General features: G+C 46.1%; 1 protein-coding gene across 4 annotated transcripts in view; it reads left to right on the top strand.

Annotated features, from left to right (window-relative positions):
• LOC149367114 (rho GTPase-activating protein 45-like) overlaps positions 1-19,462 on the top strand; it is a 165,621-nt gene extending 146,159 nt beyond the window's left edge. For all 4 annotated transcript variants that reach the window (XM_089554225.1, XM_089554212.1, XM_089554205.1 and 1 more), the window contains 6 exons: positions 298-497; positions 4,876-4,965; positions 7,255-7,523; positions 9,677-9,860; positions 11,192-11,264; positions 12,740-19,462. In XM_089554225.1, the coding sequence (XP_089410351.1) occupies positions 298-497; positions 4,876-4,965; positions 7,255-7,523; positions 9,677-9,860; positions 11,192-11,264; positions 12,740-12,917 (994 nt within the window). In that variant the 3' untranslated portion in view covers positions 12,918-19,462. The remainder of the gene's footprint in view (positions 1-297; positions 498-4,875; positions 4,966-7,254; positions 7,524-9,676; positions 9,861-11,191; positions 11,265-12,739) is intronic.
• The last annotated feature ends 1,478 nt before the right edge of the window (positions 19,463-20,940 follow it).

The raw sequence follows: 20,940 nt of genomic DNA, 5'->3' as shown, positions 1-20,940 counted from the left end.
GCTGAACCCTCTTTGTTAGCCTCCACGTTTCTGCCCCATAGAAACTGATGATGCCTAACCCCTATTCTACTCGGGTGAAGGAAAGTGAGTATGAGGACGTAATCAAGGATGTGAGTGGAACTTCGCAATGCCAGTGCGCTCGGCTCTCCTACCAAGGATGCGCTAATGGAGAGTGTGATGGAAGCCGAGAGTGGTAGTCATGTTTGCGTAGCATTGGTTCTAGCAAGAGACAGCGCTCGCAACTGTCATGTTGTCCATTTCTTGGTCTAATACATGGCGGGCCGCCTTGTCTCGCAGTGAGGGCAGTGCCTCGCTGAGCTCCCTGGTGGACACGGTGCACCAGACGCGGGTCATCGAGCTGCTCATCATGTATGTGGACCGCGTGTTCCCTGACGAAGCATCGGGCCAGGACCAGGACGACGAGCAGGCGGCGGACGAAGACCACTACACGCTGCTGGACGCCGTCACACTCCGGCGATGCGCATCGGCCGGCGATGGTGAGCGAGCACATCTTTGTATCTGCTTGATGACATTTCTTTATTTTTTTCTTTTTCTCCTTCTTTCGTTCCTTCTTTGTTTGTTTCTCTCTTTATTTCTTTCTTTCTTATTTGAGGCAATTTAACGCAAATTGGCTCAGAAGGCAATAAAAAAGGCCTGGATGGGGCTTGACTAAGCTATGCCCCCCTGACAGCAATTACTCCCCAGAATCATGTCCCCCTTCACCAAAAAAGAACAAACATAGGACTGCTATGACTGCAAATTTTGGCGGCAGTGTAAAGAAAAATTGCAGTAGTAATTAAAGTTAATTCATCTTTTAGGAAGTTGCATTGGTTCTGTGTGTTGTTCTGTGGGTAGTGTTTTCATTTGTATTGGATCAGTATAGAAACCGGTGTACCTTATATAGTGACATGTATTTGTCTTATGCACTATGCGTATTGGTTTTATAGGTTTATATTTTGTTCTTCTCGTGTTCTTACGGAAGTATTGTTGCTTATTTTATCTTGACTATGTATCGAGGGATGAATGCACTTTCCAGGAAAACTGTGCCCTATTATAAGTATGTGAAGTGCTCCATGAACTGAACGAAGACTGGCGCCTATGAGTGATTTGATTGATTTATCTCAGGGTTGTATCTGATTCAGTATTATGCCCAGACAGAAACCAGAACTCGTTATCGACTAACAAACCTCAATATATAGGTATGTGTCCATGGGCAGCTAGGTCATCACCTTGGCTTTCACTTGCCCCTGACATCTCTGGTGCCACTTGATCAGTCACGAGACTCTTATATCTACGACTTGTCAAAAACATATTTCGATCATTAAAGGTGCACTGAAGAGGATTCTGAACTTGTCTTTTTGCCGCGGGAACTCGATCCACACGTTCCGAGCATTCTTAGAAACTTCAATTTATTGCCCTCTGTGGCCGATTTCCCCAATTAAATCGAATTAACGTCCGGCTCCCGCCCTTTTTTTTTTAATTCTGCCTCGTACGATGGGCGGAGTCAACCAACGCGTGAAGTTCCTTTCAGCCAGCTCCGTGGAGGCTTTGCTTTCACTTTATTTTGTTTTTTAGGTTTCCATGAATAAATAGTTTCATTCGCAGATAATATAGCCGCGAAATAAGCCCGCAGAAATAAAAATACGCGCAGACTATTTCCTACTACAGACTACTACGTATTACTCCGCCGATGGCAGAGCGGCAAGCCGCCACGGGACTGGGTGAAAGGCACTCCACGCGTTGGTCGACTCCGCCCACCGTACGAGGCAGAATTAAAAAAAAAGGGCGGGAGCTGAACGTTAATTCGATTTAATTAGGGAAATTGGCCACACAGGGCAATAAGTCGCAGTTTCTAAGAATGCTAGGAACGTGTAGATCGAGTTCCCGCGGCAAAAAGACAAGTTCAAATTCCACTTCAGTGCACCTTTAACTCTGGCTGTTCCTTCCAGCTCAAATGAACCTTTGACTGCCACTTTAAAGAGTAGTGTGCAATGTTTCTTCTGTTAACACACAAATGAACACTGTACACTATGCACAAACTAACCACTATGCTTGGTATAACAGCAGCGTACAATCAATGGCTAGTTCATACCCAGTCGGAATAGAAAAGAAAAATTTCCGCTGTCGCGACAGATTTTCTGTAATGCTTTTGACCACAAACTTCTAGTATTAACAACAGAAATTTTATAACAAAATTTTGTGTACTTACTGCAGAAAATTACTACAGAGAAATGCTTCAAGACAACAGAAAAACCTGTCGCTACGACAAACCTACAAAATATTTTGTCGCATTTTTCACATGGTTCTGTCGTTTTTTTCAACTCTGCACTTAAGAAGAAAACATGGCACTGAAAAAAAGGACGAGACATGGACAGGTGCTTGTTCAAGTCTCATCTTGTCTTTGTTTAATTGCTGTTTTCTTTTCAAGCATGAATCACCAACTTGCCCCAGCATATTCATTTCTGAAATATAATTCACCACCGCACTGAAACGTGCCGAAAAAAAAATACAGAAAAAACATTACTTTAACGTGTTTGCTGCACTTTACTGCACTGTGTTTGGTGCATGTATCAATGTCGAAAAAGTTATTGCTGCACTTGCATGTTAATGATTTAAAGCTCATATTGATCAGCATTTATTTAGAACCTGTAATGCTGCCAAACTCAAGCACAGGTTCTTAATAATCTCTGATAATGACTTACTGCTGCTCAGGGGTGTAGCCACGGTGGGTGTTTCGGTGTCAGAACACCCACGGAAATTTTCTGACCACTGCATCCCCCCTTTCTTTCAGCCTTTGTTTTTCGCCCATGCTGTTTACACTCCATATCAATATATTAAAATGTAAAAACGAAACTAAGAAAAGTGTTGGTTTGTTGACAAAAATGGCTCAAGTTCTAACAACCAGATGGCACCACTAAGCTGAAGTTATCATTGCATCTTCGTTTGCATATGCTGAACTAAAAGTGCAGGTTTAACATTCTAAATTCCCGCAAAACACTTGAATTAGCGGACATAAGTGTTTGGACATAGAAAGCTAGCAACAACGCCTCCAGATCAGCACCTAAACATACCTTTTCACGTCAGCCTGCATTTCATCCTTTGCATTGTCCTTGAATGATCATAAACTATTGCTAAAATAAAAAGTGCTTTTTTTAAAGCATCTCTGCAGTCGGGCGCAGGTTCACGTGCATGGGGTAGAAGTTTTGACAAATGCCATTTGTTCGCGTTTGCTGAGTTATTTGCAGAACAAAAGCTTTTGTGGTGTTGTGTGTTATCGGAAAATATAGTAAATAGCCTCGATTTTTCGTACCGTACGAGTGTTTTTATGAGAGAATAAATATTCTTTACAAATCAAATCTCCGGAGTCTCGTGTGCACTCGTATTTGTATGCAGATATTACAGTGAACGAAACAACCATCCCTGCAGCTTTATTAATGCAAAAAATTGACTAAGATATTGTTTGGGCGCAGGCTGTCTTTCTTTTTTTTTTTTTACCAGCATTGTGTAACACCCCCTGAAAAGTATTTCTGACTACGCCACTGCTGTTGGTATTCCGATGCTAAATCTCAGTGTCCAAAAGCCGCATTGTTCTTAAAAACGCACGCATCGATAGTGGCGGCATCTCGGACTCGTTTACTCTGCTCTGCTGCCGCTGCTACATCTAAAGGAACTGGAACAACCAAATGTACTCCTTCTAGAGGGGTGGAGGGTTGCGGCACAGCTGTCGTTGCAGTTCCTTCATCCTCAGGAGGGCAGACAGTCTGGCAGTATGGGGAGTGCAATATTGTCTCCGCGAATACTCAGCTGATCACTTCTTCAAAGCTCAAAATATGCTGTGGCAATTCTGCGTCAAGTGTTTTCCAGAGTTTTGTTGTTTTGAGCCAACTTAAGCCATCTGCATGACTTGAAGCACTCAGATCCTGCATCGATCTGCCTGCTGATAATCAGGAAGAATCTTCCGAACGATTTTCATTCTTATTGATAGCATCTTAATTGCATCCAGAAAGCTGCGTCATTTTTAAACCCGCTTCCACTGAGGCATAACTGATTCAGCGATTCACTGGTTCTCATCCAGCGGGCCTTTTAGGGCCTTCAGTCGCACTGAACCAGATAGGTCATGTGCAATAGGTAGCAACTACACGGAAAGTTTCAAAAGTGTTCGAGATCTCTGGAAGCTATTCTTGAATCTTTGGCAATGTCACATGGGGCATTTATTGCTGTGTGGAATTTAATTCAGAACAACTCAATCATGGATTTAGTAGAACATTCCTGAGCATGTTCAGTTTTTGTTTATTTTCCTTCCTAGCCATACACATCAATCTTGCATACTTGCACGAGCGTCCTAATAGAACCGCATGTCATCCACACTTTTTTTCTGAGACGCATGTGAAATAGATTACTTAGAAACGTATTTTTCCCAAGAAAAGCATATATAACTTTGTTGTCAACTTGACGTACGAAACTGCTTCGCGAAAAAGCGAGAACTGAGGGCGCTGACGACAGTCTGGAAAATACGTTTCTCGAACATTTGGTAGCATTTTGTCGCAGTTACAGCCACTTTGTCACTGAGGCCTTCTCGCTTGTCACGGCACTCCTATGTCACGCAGACATGCCACTGCGCCACACTCATTGCTCCTGGCTCAGATGAAGTTTGACCGAGTGCAGTGGCTTGTAGTGAAATTCTCATTTGTGCCCAATTAGCACCACAGTTGCTCCCAAAGAGAACTAACTAGGACCAATGGTGAGTTTCACCATAAACCAACCGGAGTTGTCGGAGTTACTGAGCAACACCTGGGCCACCTTGTGAGGCCAACAGGTCGATTGTGTCGCAGCTGCCCATATCCGTCGCTCGAGCGCTGTTGCTTTTCTACGCAGCCGAGTCGCCGCCTCCTGACGAAGCTACGACACAGAGCCAAGACAGCGACGACGCCGCGGAACCGGTTGTGCTCGCCAGCCAGCTAACAGGTGTGTGGGCTTTGCTTTTCCATCAGCCCGTGACGAATGACGGGAACAATGAAGAACCGCATGGTGCTCGAAGCGTGCCATTTTACGCAGTAAGGCTCGAGTGGCAAGCATGGTGGAAGGACGACTAGGAGGGTGATTCTAAAGAGCTAACCAATGTTGGTTTTGGTTTGGTTTAGTCTGTTTAACGTCCCGTAGCGACTCAGGCTATGAGAGGTGCCGTAGTGAAGCACTCCGGCAATTTCGACGTTGCCAAAATTTCCGAAATGTCGAAATGTTGGGATGCCGCTATCATCAATACCTCGACAGCTATATCCCACTACAGTCATTGCCGTTGTGCAGCCAAGTTTTCTAGCTGTCATTCGGCGCGGATTCCAAGCATGGGGCAAACGAGGCAAATTGGTTGGTTAGGTGAACGTAAACTGTTTTATTACACTATTTGCAAGAACACAAAACAAGAGTTTGACATGGGTGACGACAGCATTACGGCTGAGGGACAGACAGCAACCACACTCTCGCTGCCGCGTATCTCCCGCCTCTGCTTGGGTTTTCGGTTCCCATGCTTGCTTTTTGCGCGCGGAGTGCTTCCCATCATGTCTAGGAAGCTTGAGTCATGGTTCATGTGGCCAGTATGCTCCAACATGCCCTGGCATGCTGACTTCACGACACTGCTGCTCTGCACCATCCATTTCCAGAGACTCCGGAAAAATTGGGGCAGGGGAAGTGGTTCTTCACCCCCTCCACTCAGCAAAAAATTTCTGCACAAGAGGAAGTGCCCTCCAGTCTCCAACTGTTTGCACACAGATCAGGTTTCTCACGAGCACTTCAATTCTGGAACACTATTAATGTATAATATAGTGTGGCTCAACTAGATGGCTTCATATAGTCAGTCATAAAGGTTTTTGTTTGAGTAACCTGTACTAATCATGTCCCAACAGAAGTCATTGATTGACTGACTCTGTTCATGAGCATGGTTAGCAGAACTGAAACATACTCTGTACAGTTTTTTTAATGCAGTCAATCACTTCTCACGTACAAATATATATATTTAAACAATTGAATGAAAAGACAAAACATTTAATACAAAACAATTGTAAAGCAAGCTCAGAGCCTTGCCCCTCTACACTAAAAAAAAAGTTCCGGGGTCTCTGGCCAGCTCTGCGGTGGCACATGTTCAATTTAAAACACTGTCTTGCCAGCATTGATTAGCAAATGTTGGCAGTGTCACTTGGCTCACAGAACTAGCTCTCAGTCGCTGACAATGCTATCCATCATCATCATCATCATCCTGACTACGCCCACTGCAGGGCAAAGGCCTCTCCCATGTCTCTCCAATTAACCCTGTCCTTCTTTGCCAGCTGCGGCCACCGTATCCCTGCAATCTTCTTAATCTCATCCGCCCACCTAACTTTCTGCCGTCCCCTGCTACGCTTGCCTTCTCTGGGAATCCACTCCGTTACCCTTAAGGACCAGCGGTTATCTTGCCTTCGCATTACACGCAATTGCACTGAGTGTAATAGATAGATAGATACAGGGAGAGGGGAAAGGCAGGGATGTTAACCAGAAAGGTTTCCGGTTGGCTACCCTGAGTGTAATTCTTACTGGCATAGTGAAACCACTCAAGCGGCAGTTTCGTGCTTCTTATATGCAGCAGTTTGTTACTCTACAGTGGACATATGTTTGTCCTCTGCTTAGAGGGGTGATATGCGAGAACTTCCTCAACTGTTTGACAACTTATGGTGCCTATGCCAGCATAAATGTGCTTCGGCAATTTCTTTTGCGTGTGTGTGCAAGAAAGCCAATTTACAAATGCCGAGATAAGATAGAATAGTGCCTATAAAAGGAATTGATAGGAGTCTGTAAAAGAGTTCCTTAAAAGTATAGGAGTGTATATATTGGATCTGTAAAAATATATAATAACAGTTTATAAAGAAAGAGGAACCTGTGAAAGGAGTCTGCATAGAAGTCTATAAAGAGCCATGAGTTTTTAAAAGGGTCCTCCAGAGGCACAGGACTCAACGAATTGAGTGCGTAAGGGAAGTCTCTGAAGTCACTGGAGTCTGAAGAAGTTGCCTGCAATGTCTCTAAATGAGCAGGAGCCTTCAGGAGTCTGTAAGGGAAGTCTCTGAAGTCACTGCAGTCTGAAGAAGTAGTGTACGATATCGCTGTAAATGAGCAGTAGCCTTCAGAAGGAGTCTTTAATGGAAGTCCAGCAGTAAAGGGATATGAGTCTTTGAAAGGGACCGGAGTCTATTCAAGGGACGCAGAGAGCAATCCCCACGTGTCTCGCAGGTGGCGTGGCACCATGGGGTGGCGGCTCCGAAGACGCCGAGTCCGAAGCCAGCGACGACATCGGCAGCGCAGAGCAGCCGCTGGCCAATAGTGGCAGCAGCAGCAGCGGTGGCATCGCCGAGAGGCTGGCCCCATTCGCCGCTGGTTCCGCTGGCTCCGAGGAGTCCGAGCCAGCGCCCGTGCCGCCCCCGCGCAGGGCTGCGCGCAGGGTGGAGGCCCGCAGCTGCACACGGGAGACGTGGACCAGTTCCTCCTCTTCGTCGCAACAGGTGTGTACCTGCACACTCCCTACCTCTTAACATGTTGTGAACAGCTGTAGTTCTTACTTCGGCCTGGAAAAGGGCGTGGTGACTGGCTGGTTTGGTCACTGAGAGAACTGGAAAAGAGTACCATGCTTCTGTTCCGTTAAATCATAGTTGTCCCCTGCAGATTATTAGGCATATCTGATAAGCCTGTGTATATGAGGTACATGTGTATATTGTATAATGATGTGAGGCGTATATTTTCTCGGAAACTTTGTTTGTGGAGCTATCACCGTAGAACCCAATAGCGGCATGCATTTTTAGTCTTTTTTTTATCGGCCCAACCTTTCTTGCTGGCCTCTAAACAGCTATGTATGTGCTTAACATTGGCTCAGCGTCGACCCAAGGTTCAGCTGCTGATCACATTGGTTGCCAATCGCGATCTAAGACCGATGGTTGGCCTATCATCGGTAGTTGGTTATGCTGCTTGATGGTTCACACACTGCACACATGATGGCTCTTCTGGGCATGTGGACCGAAGTGCAGTACACGGGATGTGATGGCGCACGCACAGCCACAGGAACATTACCAGGATGAGGCTGAGGTGAAGATCCCGCCATGCATGCGGGAAAAGTTACCACTGTGTCTGAACTTTGCAAGTGGAAGAGAGGCTTCTTACAGGCTTTGGCAGAGCCCGGACCGTTAACAGTCGCCAATGACGGGCCGCCACTTCTGCCGCCCAGCAGAAGCACGAAGCTGCAAGACGCTGAGGCGTGTTGCTTTTGCTGAGTTTAGCGCTTTATGGAGCAGACTATAAGCACTTGGCATTTTTTCTTGATGAAATAATGCAATACTATTTAGCGTAAGGGAACATTGCTATAGAATGGCGTATACAATGGCGGAAACGGCTTTTCCTTTTCTTGAGTGGGGCTGCGTTAATTTTTTGTTATCATTGCTTCTACTGTGGCTTAGCGTTCGTTCGCGAACCAACACACCTTTGTTATCGACATGACTGACAGCTCTGCTTGTGCTGATACAGTCAAGCCCACTGATAACAATATTCAAGTGCCATGGAAATGCCATTGTTATAACCAATAATTGTTATAACAGGGTTGAGCCGGAAAAAAGAAAAGATGACAAACTTCCCCGCATTTATTGACAGTAAATACCCGGAGGGGTTTGATTGTTCTAATGCCTGTAAAAGCTCATTAATTCAAACTTCAGGGAACTGGAACAATGTTCACCGTTCACCGATGACCAAAGCACCGCTATCACTGCGCCACTGGGAGCTTCGTGCACCTCCACGTCACACGAATCAAGCAGTCTTCCCGGAAGTGATTCTTACGGGAAATTCAAGAAGCATGCAGAACTAAGGGTGCGGTGACAGCTGACAAGAGAAAAACCACGCTGGCTGCACGCATGCGCACTGCACCGACTGATTGGGGGTACGCATGGCGCGCGTAGCCAATGCAGCAATGCAGCAGCTCTCCTGAGGCGATGATGCCTGCCTCTTTTGCTTTCGTGGTGTTGCTGCGCCAGCTTAGTCCATTGGTCGGCCCCCCACGTGCACGCTTTTGTGTTGTAAGCATGGTTTTGCTGGTGTGGTTGTAGCATTTCCTTCTTTTTTTTGCTATAATGGTTGACACTCAAGTACCAGATTTAATTGTTATAACCAATAATGTGCCTTGACAGCATTGCTATAAGCAGTTTATTTTACTATAGAACACGTGGCAAAGCTGATGGTGCCATGACTGACCATTGTTATATCCAATATATTGTTATAACCAGGTTATAAGTGGGCTTGACTGTACATAAATTACAAGTCAATAGAACGCGTTCTGTATGTGTGCTGCAAAATGCTGCAAAAGGGTCGCTGTGTCGAGCATTGGAGTGTTTTGATCACGGCCCGCTGACGGAGACGAAGATTCTCGGACAATGGCCGCGGTAATCATGGGCTCTGAAGGTCTGTCAGGCACTGTTCCGTTTCTTGAGGACATCATGCCTGCCCAACAGACACTTAAGACTTTGTGGTGTGCAGTCCTTACCTCCTTTCTTTGTTCAGCTTCCTTTGTCCTTCCCCTTTCTGTCCTCTCTTCTTTTCCCCGAGTACATAGCAATCCAGGCACCTTCTCCTAGTTGACCTTGATGCATTCCCCCTCTCTCTACCTGTTCATCCGCAGAGTGGCCAGTCCAAGGCGTGCAACGTGGCCGAGCTTCGGCGGCAATTTTTTGAGACCCAGTGGGGCGGAGCCAGCCTCGAGGAGCTCGCGGCGGGGACGCGACCATCGGCACTGTCGCGTCATCTGTTGACGACACCGGCACGCACCTCCAGCGAGCCACAACTGCCGAGTAACGACGAGTCTGGTGCGACGCCCCGCCTTTTTCTACATCTCTGTCTCTCCCCCTCTGTACACTGCACTCAATTATCATCATCAGCCTAGCTAAGCCCGCTCGGGGAGAAAGGCCTCTCCCCTATCCTTTCAATTAACCGTGTCATATGCCGGCTGTCGCCGCCTTACCATCACGAACTTCCTAATTTCAACCACTTACCTGACTCACGGCTCCCCCTGCTGCACTTGCGATCTCTTGGAAACCACTCTAACCTTAAGGGAGCATCGCATAATTTGCCTTCACATTACATGCCCTGTCCACGACCATTTCTTTTTCTTGATATCGACTAGGATATCGTTAACTCGCGTCTGTGTCCTCTCGTTTGTCCCCGTTGCATATGTGCTGTTTATCACAAGATAGCCTGCCGCTGTTACCGTCACCATGCTGCGTGCCACAAAATCCTATGTTTCAATAAAAGTTTTTGCAACTACTATCAAAATGTTCAGCAGGCACTCACTAACAGACAAAAATAAACAGAATAATGCATTCTTTCAAATCGCAGAAATCGCTGGCGGAACCTAACCTAACCCAACCCAACCTAACCTAACCTAACCCAACCTAACCCAAGCTAACCCAACATAACCCAACATAACCCAACCTAACCCAACCCAACCCAATCCAACCCTGCCTCAGAAAAGAGGAGTCACGTGATCTTGCGCCCTATACTTCGGTTCTCGCAGAATCTGCCTGTGTGTTTTTGAGTGTTGGTTTAACCAAGTTCGGTGCTGCAGCCTCAAAGTTTTTCCAAAAAATGTAAATGGGTATGATATTATACAGCAGATATGAAGCCTTGATGCTATCTTACTTTAGGCACAGTGGCCGCGAATCTTAATGCCCAGTTTGCCAACATGCAATAATGCATATATAACAAATTCATTCTGAAACCTGGAATCAGTTTTGAAGCTATGAGATCTTGTTCAGTCGACAGCACTGATGTTACAAAACTGCCGGTAAACTTCTGTGCGGTGCAGAAAGATTATGTGACAAGTGTGGCACAGATCTTTATGTCTGAGTCTGAGTGCACACGTTCAAATGTGGCATATATCTATTTAGTAAGACTGTAGGAAACACCCAGTGTCACACCAGGTGTACTGTCAACTCCAATGCCGTACTTGTGCCTGCCATTTGGAAGTTGAAATAAATATACCACTCAGTGAAAGAAGCTTTGAAAAAAAATTTGCTTCTACGATATCGCAAACTCAACGGGTTCTCTCACGACCAGTGAAGTTTCTGTCATTTCAGCAAAATGATTGAGATCTGAAGTTCTGGAGCCAACGCTATCATTGTGCCATGGCTTCTCGCAGGCGGGGCTGGCCTTTCGACTGGTGGAACAGGCCGGCAGACTACTTCTCCTCACGGCGCTGAAATGCGGCGCAGGTACGCATCATGTCACACTCTGAGGACGCTCTTAACAAATTATAATGCGACCTGAAAAAAAAAAAGTATTTGTGTGTGTGTGTGTGTGAGTGTGTGTGTGTGTGTGTGTGTGAGAGTGAGTGAGTCAGAGAGAGAGAGATGTACATCAAGCGTAACTCAGTTTTTTTAATTTTTGAACAGATTAACCCAGCACAAAGAAATGAGAACACAAGAAAACGCACAACATAGGTTGGGCGTTCCCCTGTCTTGTATTTTTTCTTGCATCCTCGTTCTTTTGCACTGTATTGATCTGTCGTAGCAGTGAACCAGCTAGCCCAGACCTAAATCCTGATTGTATTTTGTGTCCGTATAATTGTCACTCGGATAAACGCTAGCTGTGTTTCTTCCTTTTTTTGCGCGCCTTTAAGTATGAGCATTGCATCATGCTCTGTATTTAGAAAAATCGATTAGATGAGTGTTTTGCATAACCGCTGGTGGAGACCTCTGTCTCCATGTTACCTAATGAAGAAAGAAGTCTATGCTGTGGGAGTCGTGTTCAACAAAAGCGGTTTTCTCTTGACCTTTCTATCGGAAGTTGACTAAAATGTGCTTTATTCATTCCTTTGGGTTCTTTTAGACTCCAGTTTCGTATTCGTCCAATTTGTGTTCATTCACCCGTGTGAATTGCAATATATGGAATATATGGAAAATATACGGTATGTGTGGAATATATATATATGAAATATAATATGGAAATGAATATATCGAAAATGAGTGCTAAATACCGTAAGTTTCTTACTATTACCTGGAGGGAAAGCTGGCACCCCTTCTATGGGAGTTTGCGTGGAGCCCCCTCAAGACCACTTCAGCCACCATGGGCGCTCAAAGCATCATGGGCCGGTGAGCTACTGACTGCAGAACTATGACTTTTAGCCAAAAAATAGTGTGAAAATAAACGCTGTTCGTTAAACAAGAATGCTGTAACATTCAATATCCTGTCTAATATTTGCAACGTAAATGCAAAGTTTGCCCAAAATTAGAGATGACTCGCTCTCCTATTGGCCAAATATTAAACACTACAAAAACTAATATTTTGTGTTTAACATGCTAACTTTTAAAAGCAAATATGTTTTCAAAAAGAATGTTGTTGCTTAAACGCTTTAAAAAGTTTTTAAATGACATTTTGGAAAAAACAAACCTTTTATTGGCGTCGTGTGCTCTTGCGGTTTCGCTACTATGGCTTTTGCATGCTGCACTCGCGTCAAAGTCGTCTGCGCACACACAAACAGCGTGTTCGGAATGAAACATCTTAGTAGTGACACTCCATGTTCCCAAAAAAATACAACTGTCCAGCACCAAGTATCTCAACGGCCCATGATGCTTTGAGCATCCGTGGTGGCTGAAGTGCAGTGCCGGCAGCTTTCCCTCTAGGTAATAGTAAGAAACTATGCTAAATACTGCCGCATGCCTTAATACTCTGACATTCTGTGTCGCAGAGCGCACAGCCCCTTGCGGGAAAGCGTTTCCCTCAAGAAGCACTGGTTCAGCACCGACGAGGCCAGCAGCAGCAGCAGTAGTGGAGCAACAGCAGGTGACACTAGCATCGCCGCCACTTCCTCTGCGCAGCCGTTCTCCAGCAACTATCCGCCACCAGGGCCGCCGAGACACGAGTGAGGTGGCGCCATCTGTCGGGAGTACTGTTGCTTTGTGCACGAACGTCTCAGTTTTGCAAGGAACTGACGCCGCTGACGTTTCTCGCTCACCTAAGGACAGCCTTCAAAAGAGCTGCAGACTCGGCGCGGCGAAAAATAGCCAGGAGCTGGCGATGCCGAGATCATCGGTTCGGTTTCCCTCGTCATCTGCACTGCATCGGAAAAAAATATGGAAGCGCTTGAACGAGGATCCTGCAATGTGGACGAAGCTACCGGAAACTAACGCTGAGTCATCTGCTGTTGCTCTTACCCGAGCATAACCATGCATATCACGCTTAAGGGCATATCCCCTGTTGGAGCCTGGGCTGGATGCGGTTTGTCCGCAATGCCCAGGCTTCTTCTGCCGAGCAGCGCTTCGGCTTGGTCGCGAGCGCGTCTGAGAGTCATAGCCACCTTGTGTCAGTTGATGAAAGGGGATTGTGTTTGAATTGCACTACTTATGTGATTGTTCACTTGGTATGCCTGTGTATGTGTCAGCGCACATGTATGTGGGTATTGGGAGGGGGAAAGCGGCATTTCATGTGTACAAAAGCAATATTTTGATCAAAAACTGCTGGGCATAGCAGCTTCAGCAAGCAGCTTGCCCCCGTCCACCAGCCCAGTGGGCACTGAACCTCTCTTGGACGTCCTGCGGACATCCAGGGAATTTCAATGCCCATTGGGAGAATCCAGCATAGCGGGATGAGAACCATGTAGACAAGGTCAGCGAACCGTGCAGCTATCAATGCAGACTGCTTGCAGGAAATCCTGGCAAGCTCATGTAAAGACTTTCATGACAGGTGCATTAAATCGGCATTTCGCCAGCACGGTTAGGGCCTGTCTGCTGACAGTACTACACCAGCACTATGCCAGCAGCGAGCTGCAGTGACCAAAAAGCATTGACATTCACGTGTAGTCTACACGATGGGTGAACAGATTGGCCAAAACGTGGTGCAGTCTGTTCGACCAGCACCTTTTGTGCCACTCTTTCGTTACTCATCGCCTGCTGATTTGAAGCTTCTTTGCCTGCAATATACTCTGGTTGGAGACTAATGCACCTTAACTCCGTATTCTGTATGTTCATGCCCAATGCCTGAGAGAGGAAAGTGAACTTGGTACAAATTCCCAGGAAAAGTAACCACTGTACATATGCTGAACCCACCTTCTGTCTCACATGCCTTCGCTTAGCCTTGCTGTAATTCTTCCTGGTCATGAGAGGCTTAATTCTTTTCTGACTTACTATAAATAGGTGGTATGCTACGTAAAAATTTCATGGAGCACTTCTCTGTCTTACCTTAAAGGCATTCATGACCGGTCTGCAGATACCTACTCAAATACGCAAGGGGCATTGCTTCGAAGGCACAAAACTTTCACTGTTTCCTAGTCTCGTGCTATCCCAGAGCACCGTTCTTCCTTAATCGTATGTAATTTGTTGATATCTCTAGCCATAGAGATATCAACTCAGTCACTTTTTTTCACACATGACGTTACTGTTTGGCATTTTATTTTTGGATCAAATGTTGTCATTAGCACACTTAAGAGCAGTTACTTTGATCTGTGTTTCTGTGTTTAATATTAACATTTTATCTACTGTCCACAAAAGTGTGGCAGCTTTTTGTCGGCATTCTCATTTTAAGCTTCTGCTTTACAGATCTGTTGATGTTGGGCAGAAATTTATGTTCTGTCGCAAATTTTGGGTGCGTAGGTTACAAACGCTATGGATTAATGAGCTGTGATGAACTTTGGCATTTGCCAAACATCTAAGGGCACAATATGTTTACACTTCCTAGATTGCAGTGCAGCACTGTCGTTTCTTGTTCCCTCGTTGTAGGGGCGAAATCCTGTTCCAGAGAAAGTGCCCACGTGACCTACAAATCATGCCAAAATCAAATTGGACACTGTTCTGAACCAAAGCACAGTGACGCGCGACCTTGTAAATTTTAAGAGGTACGTTGACCACACTCAGCATACACAGTGCCTAATTTCCAGATCCTCTAACACTGGAGCGCAATTAGATTAGGGAACTGCGCTGCATTTATTTTGACGCTTCTGACACATGTGCACATGTCTAAGTACCCGAAACTCTTTGTGTATTATTGTGTAAATTACACCGTCTTGATGTGCACAACTGTCAGAAAAGTCAACACAAAGGAACCCTTGCGATGACATGCTTGCGTCAGTTCTCCGTTTTCCGTTTAGGTTTTTCTTAAAATCACACTGAGTGCTGGCGCATATTTGGTCCAACCCTGAGCATACCCTTCCCATCACTGAGTGAATGCTGGCATTGTTATTTCTCATCCTTTATCTGTCTAGTCGATGTTAGAATCGTTAACTGTTTTAGCTACATGGAAGCATGGACTTGCTGTTCAGTACAGTTTGCGCATTCATCATATATTGCCTTTCCCTGTGGACAACACCGCCTGCACACTGAATGCGCACACAGACTTGAGAGCGGACGTTCTTTCACTGCCCAGACTTTACACCCAAACCACCAGAGCGTGCAGCCACTGAGAGCGTTGCCTTTTCCCGTAAGCCTGTTGTCGTTCAAAAGTTGTTGGCCGTGAAGAACCCTTTGTTTTTCTGCCGAGCATTAAGACCCTACTATGGACCATTTTAATCTGTTCATTGGGTTCAGTCATCTGCTAGGAAGAAATTTCAGTCAAAACGCACAGATCTGCGAGCGTATCGCCACGAGTTGAACAAGTTTTGTTTGATACATACTGATGGGTTAAGCTGCCGTAGCCGTTTGCAGCTATTAGATTGTCCTGAATCTGGTGTGCCCGCTGACCAAAACTAAGATTGACTCTGGAACTATTAATCAGTGACTCGGTGGCTGATTACTTGTCTTCGTGAGCTGTACTGGATGTGGCTTCCAGAAATCAGAACTAACTTTTTCATTCATAGCAGCCAGGACAGGGCAGTGACAGCTGGCACGGGGCAGTGTTAAATGAAGGGATATGGTAGAGGCCTTTTGCTCTCTAGTAGACGTATGGTTAGACTGATGTTAATGATGACAGCCAGCGAGAAAGTATGCTTCAGAATCCGGACACGTTATATGTCTGCACTTTCCAGGTGTTAGCGCAAGCGTCTATACACTAAAAGCAAGGAACAGCGAAGCATTTGTCGCAGCGGAGTTACAGGGTTCACAAGCTCATAATGTTATTGACAGTAATTCGATAACGTTAGACCAGCTATTCGATAACGTTAGGCCATATAGTTACTATATGCGGGACCACTAACAAACAAAGCATCAATGAGGCGCTGGTTCTATTCCTACAGAGATTAATGCCACAAGAAAGGCTCAATAGGAGCATCATGGTAACCGAGCATGGCTGTGGATGCTTGTTCTTTGGTGACACAATTCACAAATTAAAACGGAGGCAAAAGTTTGCATATGAGAGCGAAGAGGTTTGCATAAAGGAACTAGTCCGCTCAGTAGGCTGAAGAAGAGGGCACAAAGTTGGACAGGAGGAAAAACAAACAATGACAAGAGAGGCAGTACCTGTGTCCACTACCAGAATCCTTACAAGGGGCCTTGTCTTCGTTAAACCCTAATGAAGTCCTTTTGGCAGGATGCTGAGACTAGTACGCTGAGACATACCTCGTTTGAGTTTGTACTATTGAATGGCAGCATATCTAACCTTCGGGACTGAGATTAGTGCAGCATTTTTTTTTAATCAGCAAATTTACTTTCATACCGAGGGTCAGCAGGTAAAAGGACAGGAGGCAAGCAAGCTGCTTCTTTTGTCTGCATTGTTAGTGGCATAATGCTTTCTTACCAAATGACTTATTGAAGGTTGTTGTTACTGCTTGGAGTAATGGCGTTGCTTGTCTGGACCATGAGTGGTCAGCTTTTGTCGTGGTCCATGCAACACGTCCTTTAACACCAATGCTGCCACTTCAGGACACAATGCGGTTGCATGCACCATTAGAGGTGACTGCTGACAGTGATAACAAGTGAAAAAAAAAATGCAGTGCCAAAAAATAAAAAACACTAATGCCAGAGGCAGGTCCTAGGCGTTGAAGACATATTTCATACCTGTTCAAATCGCGGAACAGACCCCACTATTTTTACAAAAACAGAGAAGAGTTTGTACATTTTTAAGCGAGCCAAAGATATATTTGTACACAAAGGAGGGAGGAGAACACTTAAACGATGGCGCGGGTTCGCTTACTTGACCTGGTGGCATCAAAGTCTCCTGCATGGCGAATTTCGTCGATGTCTAAATAGAGGGTACTCAAACCACAGTGCGCCAGGATGCAAAACAAGCACATTGGTTGTACTGTATTGCGGTGTAAGTATCTTCATTCAACCAATGTCCGGCCTGTGAAAACAATGCTGGATTACGAAAACATTACTCGGCCGGCTTATAGAGTCATCATATGTGTGGTTAAATTCCACACTATGGTGATTCAGAGCCCTGTGACCGTGATACAGGACAGATTCTAAGGAGCCTCGGGGCACAGACCTACCAAACACAGAATTGCTGGCTTTTTTATTCGTCTAAATTGCTAAGGCAGCAATGTAGCAACACTATTAATACCCAACATAGCTCTAGAGGTGCGCCGCTATAGTCTGTCAGGCGTAGAGTACCTCTTTATCCTGCATCTCTTTACAGGCTAGAGACAGCTGCATCTTGCTTGGCACAGACGAAAGGTACGGCCGTCGTAATGTTATACCAGAAAGCACAGTTTTGTCCTCCGTGTGCCAAGACTTCGTACAACACTGCTGTTAATGTCGAAATCTTATTTCAGGTTGAAATTTAGATACTACTTTTAAATGTGAGCAATACTCGTATGTGGGCACAAAAATGGCGCCTCCCAGCGAGAATGGGCCTGAAAAGTGGCGTTGGCATAGAAATAGCATCTGTGGGCTTTATCTGTTTCATCTTTTTGTTCATGTATGCAAGGTGCGAAGCTAAGTTTTCCCTCCATGAGCTGCTACCCAATGCCTTGATTCGAGCTACGCTTTGCCAAGAAGAAAAATGGCTGGCGGTTTAGCATTGCTAAGCTCAAAATGAATATGAAAGCATGGTTTTGAGAAAAGGAGAGGTGTATAACTGCCTAAATTTGTTGATGGACGCCACCCCTTACTCACTGGGTTCATTAGGTGTCCGCTGACCCCGCTGGCCAGTTACTCTTGCAATTCAGAGGCTTCACACACACATACACCACTGAAGCCCGGGACTAGATTGTGGCTGAAATGTTCTCTGAATCCCGCACTGAGCTACTGTTTGCCAAGTGCATCTGTGTTTTTAAAAATGAATGTATAAAAATGTTCTAAGTCACATCAAGAGGCCGATATATTGCTAGGTTTCTGTCGTCGGTCACAAATGTGCAATGAAAAACTGTCTCAGAATGGCGCTTGACTTTGCATGGGGTTCAATGCAGCAGCGTGTTTCTCTGTTGCCAAAGATGAGACTAAAGTGTCGATACGGGGGCCCTTGCTGCCGTTTTCGATTTTACATTGCATTTGTTTGCCAAGTGTTGAAGGAAACTTTGCTCTGTAAACCAATTTCACAATGTTGCTGCTTGACAAGCACATGTGGGCTTGAGGAGTTGCTTTGCGTTTAAAAAAAAAAAAGAAATACTCTTAATTGATGCAAGCTCATGAATAGGGCCGGTGTAAAGCGATGATTGTTGTTCGAAGAGTTATTTCAATCTGAGCAGTACTTATCTGCCACGCTGTGTGGACGGTCCCGGCAGAAGAGGTTGCGTGCCTGTGTTCAGGCTGTTACATATGCGCACCAGACATCTCAATGGAGTAGAGTTGGCATCGAATCCTCGTCTTATCCCGGCCCATAATTAACTCACATTACTCCAAAGATGCAAGTTAGTGTTCACTGATTTGTTAAATGAATGTTACGCTGCACTCAGTGCTTATGTATGTTGTTGTTGTTATACTGCTTTTAGTTAATATACATGCATGTTGCTAAACGGCACGTTCTGCATTTGTTGAGTTTGATGTATATCGGCCCTCTGTACTTTCCCAGCAGGCTTGGAATTGCGTTGTGAACTCTCGACATGTCTTGAACGGTTTTCCTTCTCCTATTTTTTTTTAAGACGCTGGCGTCAGCTCCGCGTCCTGTGTTTCTTTCGCGTTTGTGCGATGGTGTTAAATTCGGTGCCGTGCACTGCCTCACGCAGAGGGCCCTCTTGGCGTGAGTGGGTCGCCCCATAGAGCTTCTTACAAACAAGTACAAGTTTCTTGTATGAAACTCTATGGGTCGCTCACAGTTGCAGCGCGTGTGCGGGTCTTGGTTGGTGAGCGTACCTGTCACGTGCCAGCCCGGAACTGTTGCTTGTATTTGTTGTTTGTTGGTGGCCGCTTTTCGCAGCTATACGCACGCTAGTCATATGCTCTAATCACCGCCGGAAAAAGCTCACGAAGCAAGCTGTTGTAGCCTCTTTACCATAACCCACACCAAGGCTGCCCACAAAGCTTTGGCTTTTTTGACCAAGGCGCAGTGAAGACCGTTTGTAAGGCCTGTGTCGAGCCTGTACATAAAAAATGATGCATCCACACTAGTTTTTGTGTCGTATTGTCTTCACTCCATTTGATTTCTCATCTGCAGCTGCGTTAACAGCTACTTGACACTGGCACTAGCTGAAGAAACCGGTATGCCAGACAGACAGACAGAAAGAATTAGCCGCGGTTGAACTACTGCTGAACCTGGTTAGAGAATGAAAGCTATGGCGGGCAACTATATGGGGCTTGGCGTCTGTACTGTTGATTCCGGACACTGGATAGGCAGCGCAATCCTTCTCCGCCTTCTCACCAATACACTGCTGTGCACGGCAGCACTAAAACATTTTGACCCCCTCCTTTAGCGGCGGCTGCCCGCACTGTAGAGTGGTGTCTTCGGACACCTATCTCATGGTGTGGGCCTCCCCCACAACCCGGCTGCGTATTTTCATTTTTCTTTTTGGTGCAATTTCTTTTCTATCTTCAGAGACCGTACGTATGGTAGTCGAATGACGCCGTGACCCTGTAGACCAATGCGAAACTGTGTAGTGACGTCATCACTGTTGCTACTGCGTGATCGTTCTAGGCCTACGTTTGAATTATCCGTGTGAGGTCGTGAGATTGTGATGTCAGTACTCTTTTGACCGATCTGAATTTTCTCGACACGCCAACGTCAAATACGATGCCGGATTCTACGCTGAACGAGACCCTTAACTGTATGGCGTTAAAACGATGGAGTTACCCTTTAAACAACTTTAGGTGGTCGAAATTATCCCAGTATCACCTCCATCCCAGAGTCAACAGAAGGCTGCAATAGCCACTGCCATTGCCCACACTGAACCTCGTACATTCTCTCTGACTCTAAAACTGCATTACTAAATTTTGCTAGAGGCAAGATCCACGAGACCGCCTACTCCGTCTTACGTCCCTTCCTGCTACACTATACCCACCAGGTGGAGCTTATCTGGGTGTCTGCGCACTCGGGAAACCCTGGTAACGACGCTGCCAGTGTCCATGCCCGAGGACTAATAAACCGGGCGGCGGCGGATCGACTCGGCTTGGACGACTCGAGAGAGTGCAGGTATACCTTGAGAGCTGATGCAGGCCTATCGGGCCGAACGTCAACTCTACCCCCCACCCCACCTATCCCTTATCAACCATCACCACATCGTGTAGCGCCGCCTGCAGACCCGGACACGCCCCACCCCCTATATACTATCGCGCATCCACCCGGGTGCCTTCCCCCCATCCTGTTCCTTGTACTCCCACCGCACCGCTGCCCTGACACACATCCTCATGGTGTTTCCGGCTGATCCTCCCCCACCAGGCTCGGAGCTCTCCACCTGCATGGTAGGAATGGGAGGCCTCACTGCACGCGACGGACCCGCACCGGCAGAAGACCGCCACCATGCGGGCCTCGGATGTGCTGCAGCGTCATCCGAGTGGACATTAAACTCCTATGGACATCCTGCGGAGGACGTCCACAGGGCATCCAAGGGAGTTCCAGTGCCCGTTGGGATGGACTGCAAGACGTCTTGCG

Source organism: Amblyomma mixtum, chromosome 1 (genome assembly GCF_055824585.1).
Source record: "Amblyomma mixtum isolate Tamu chromosome 1, ASM5582458v1, whole genome shotgun sequence".
Lineage (NCBI taxonomy): Eukaryota > Metazoa > Arthropoda > Arachnida > Ixodida > Ixodidae > Amblyomma > Amblyomma mixtum.
Note: the sequence above shows the minus strand (reverse complement) of the source record. Positions and strands in the feature narration are given on the sequence as shown.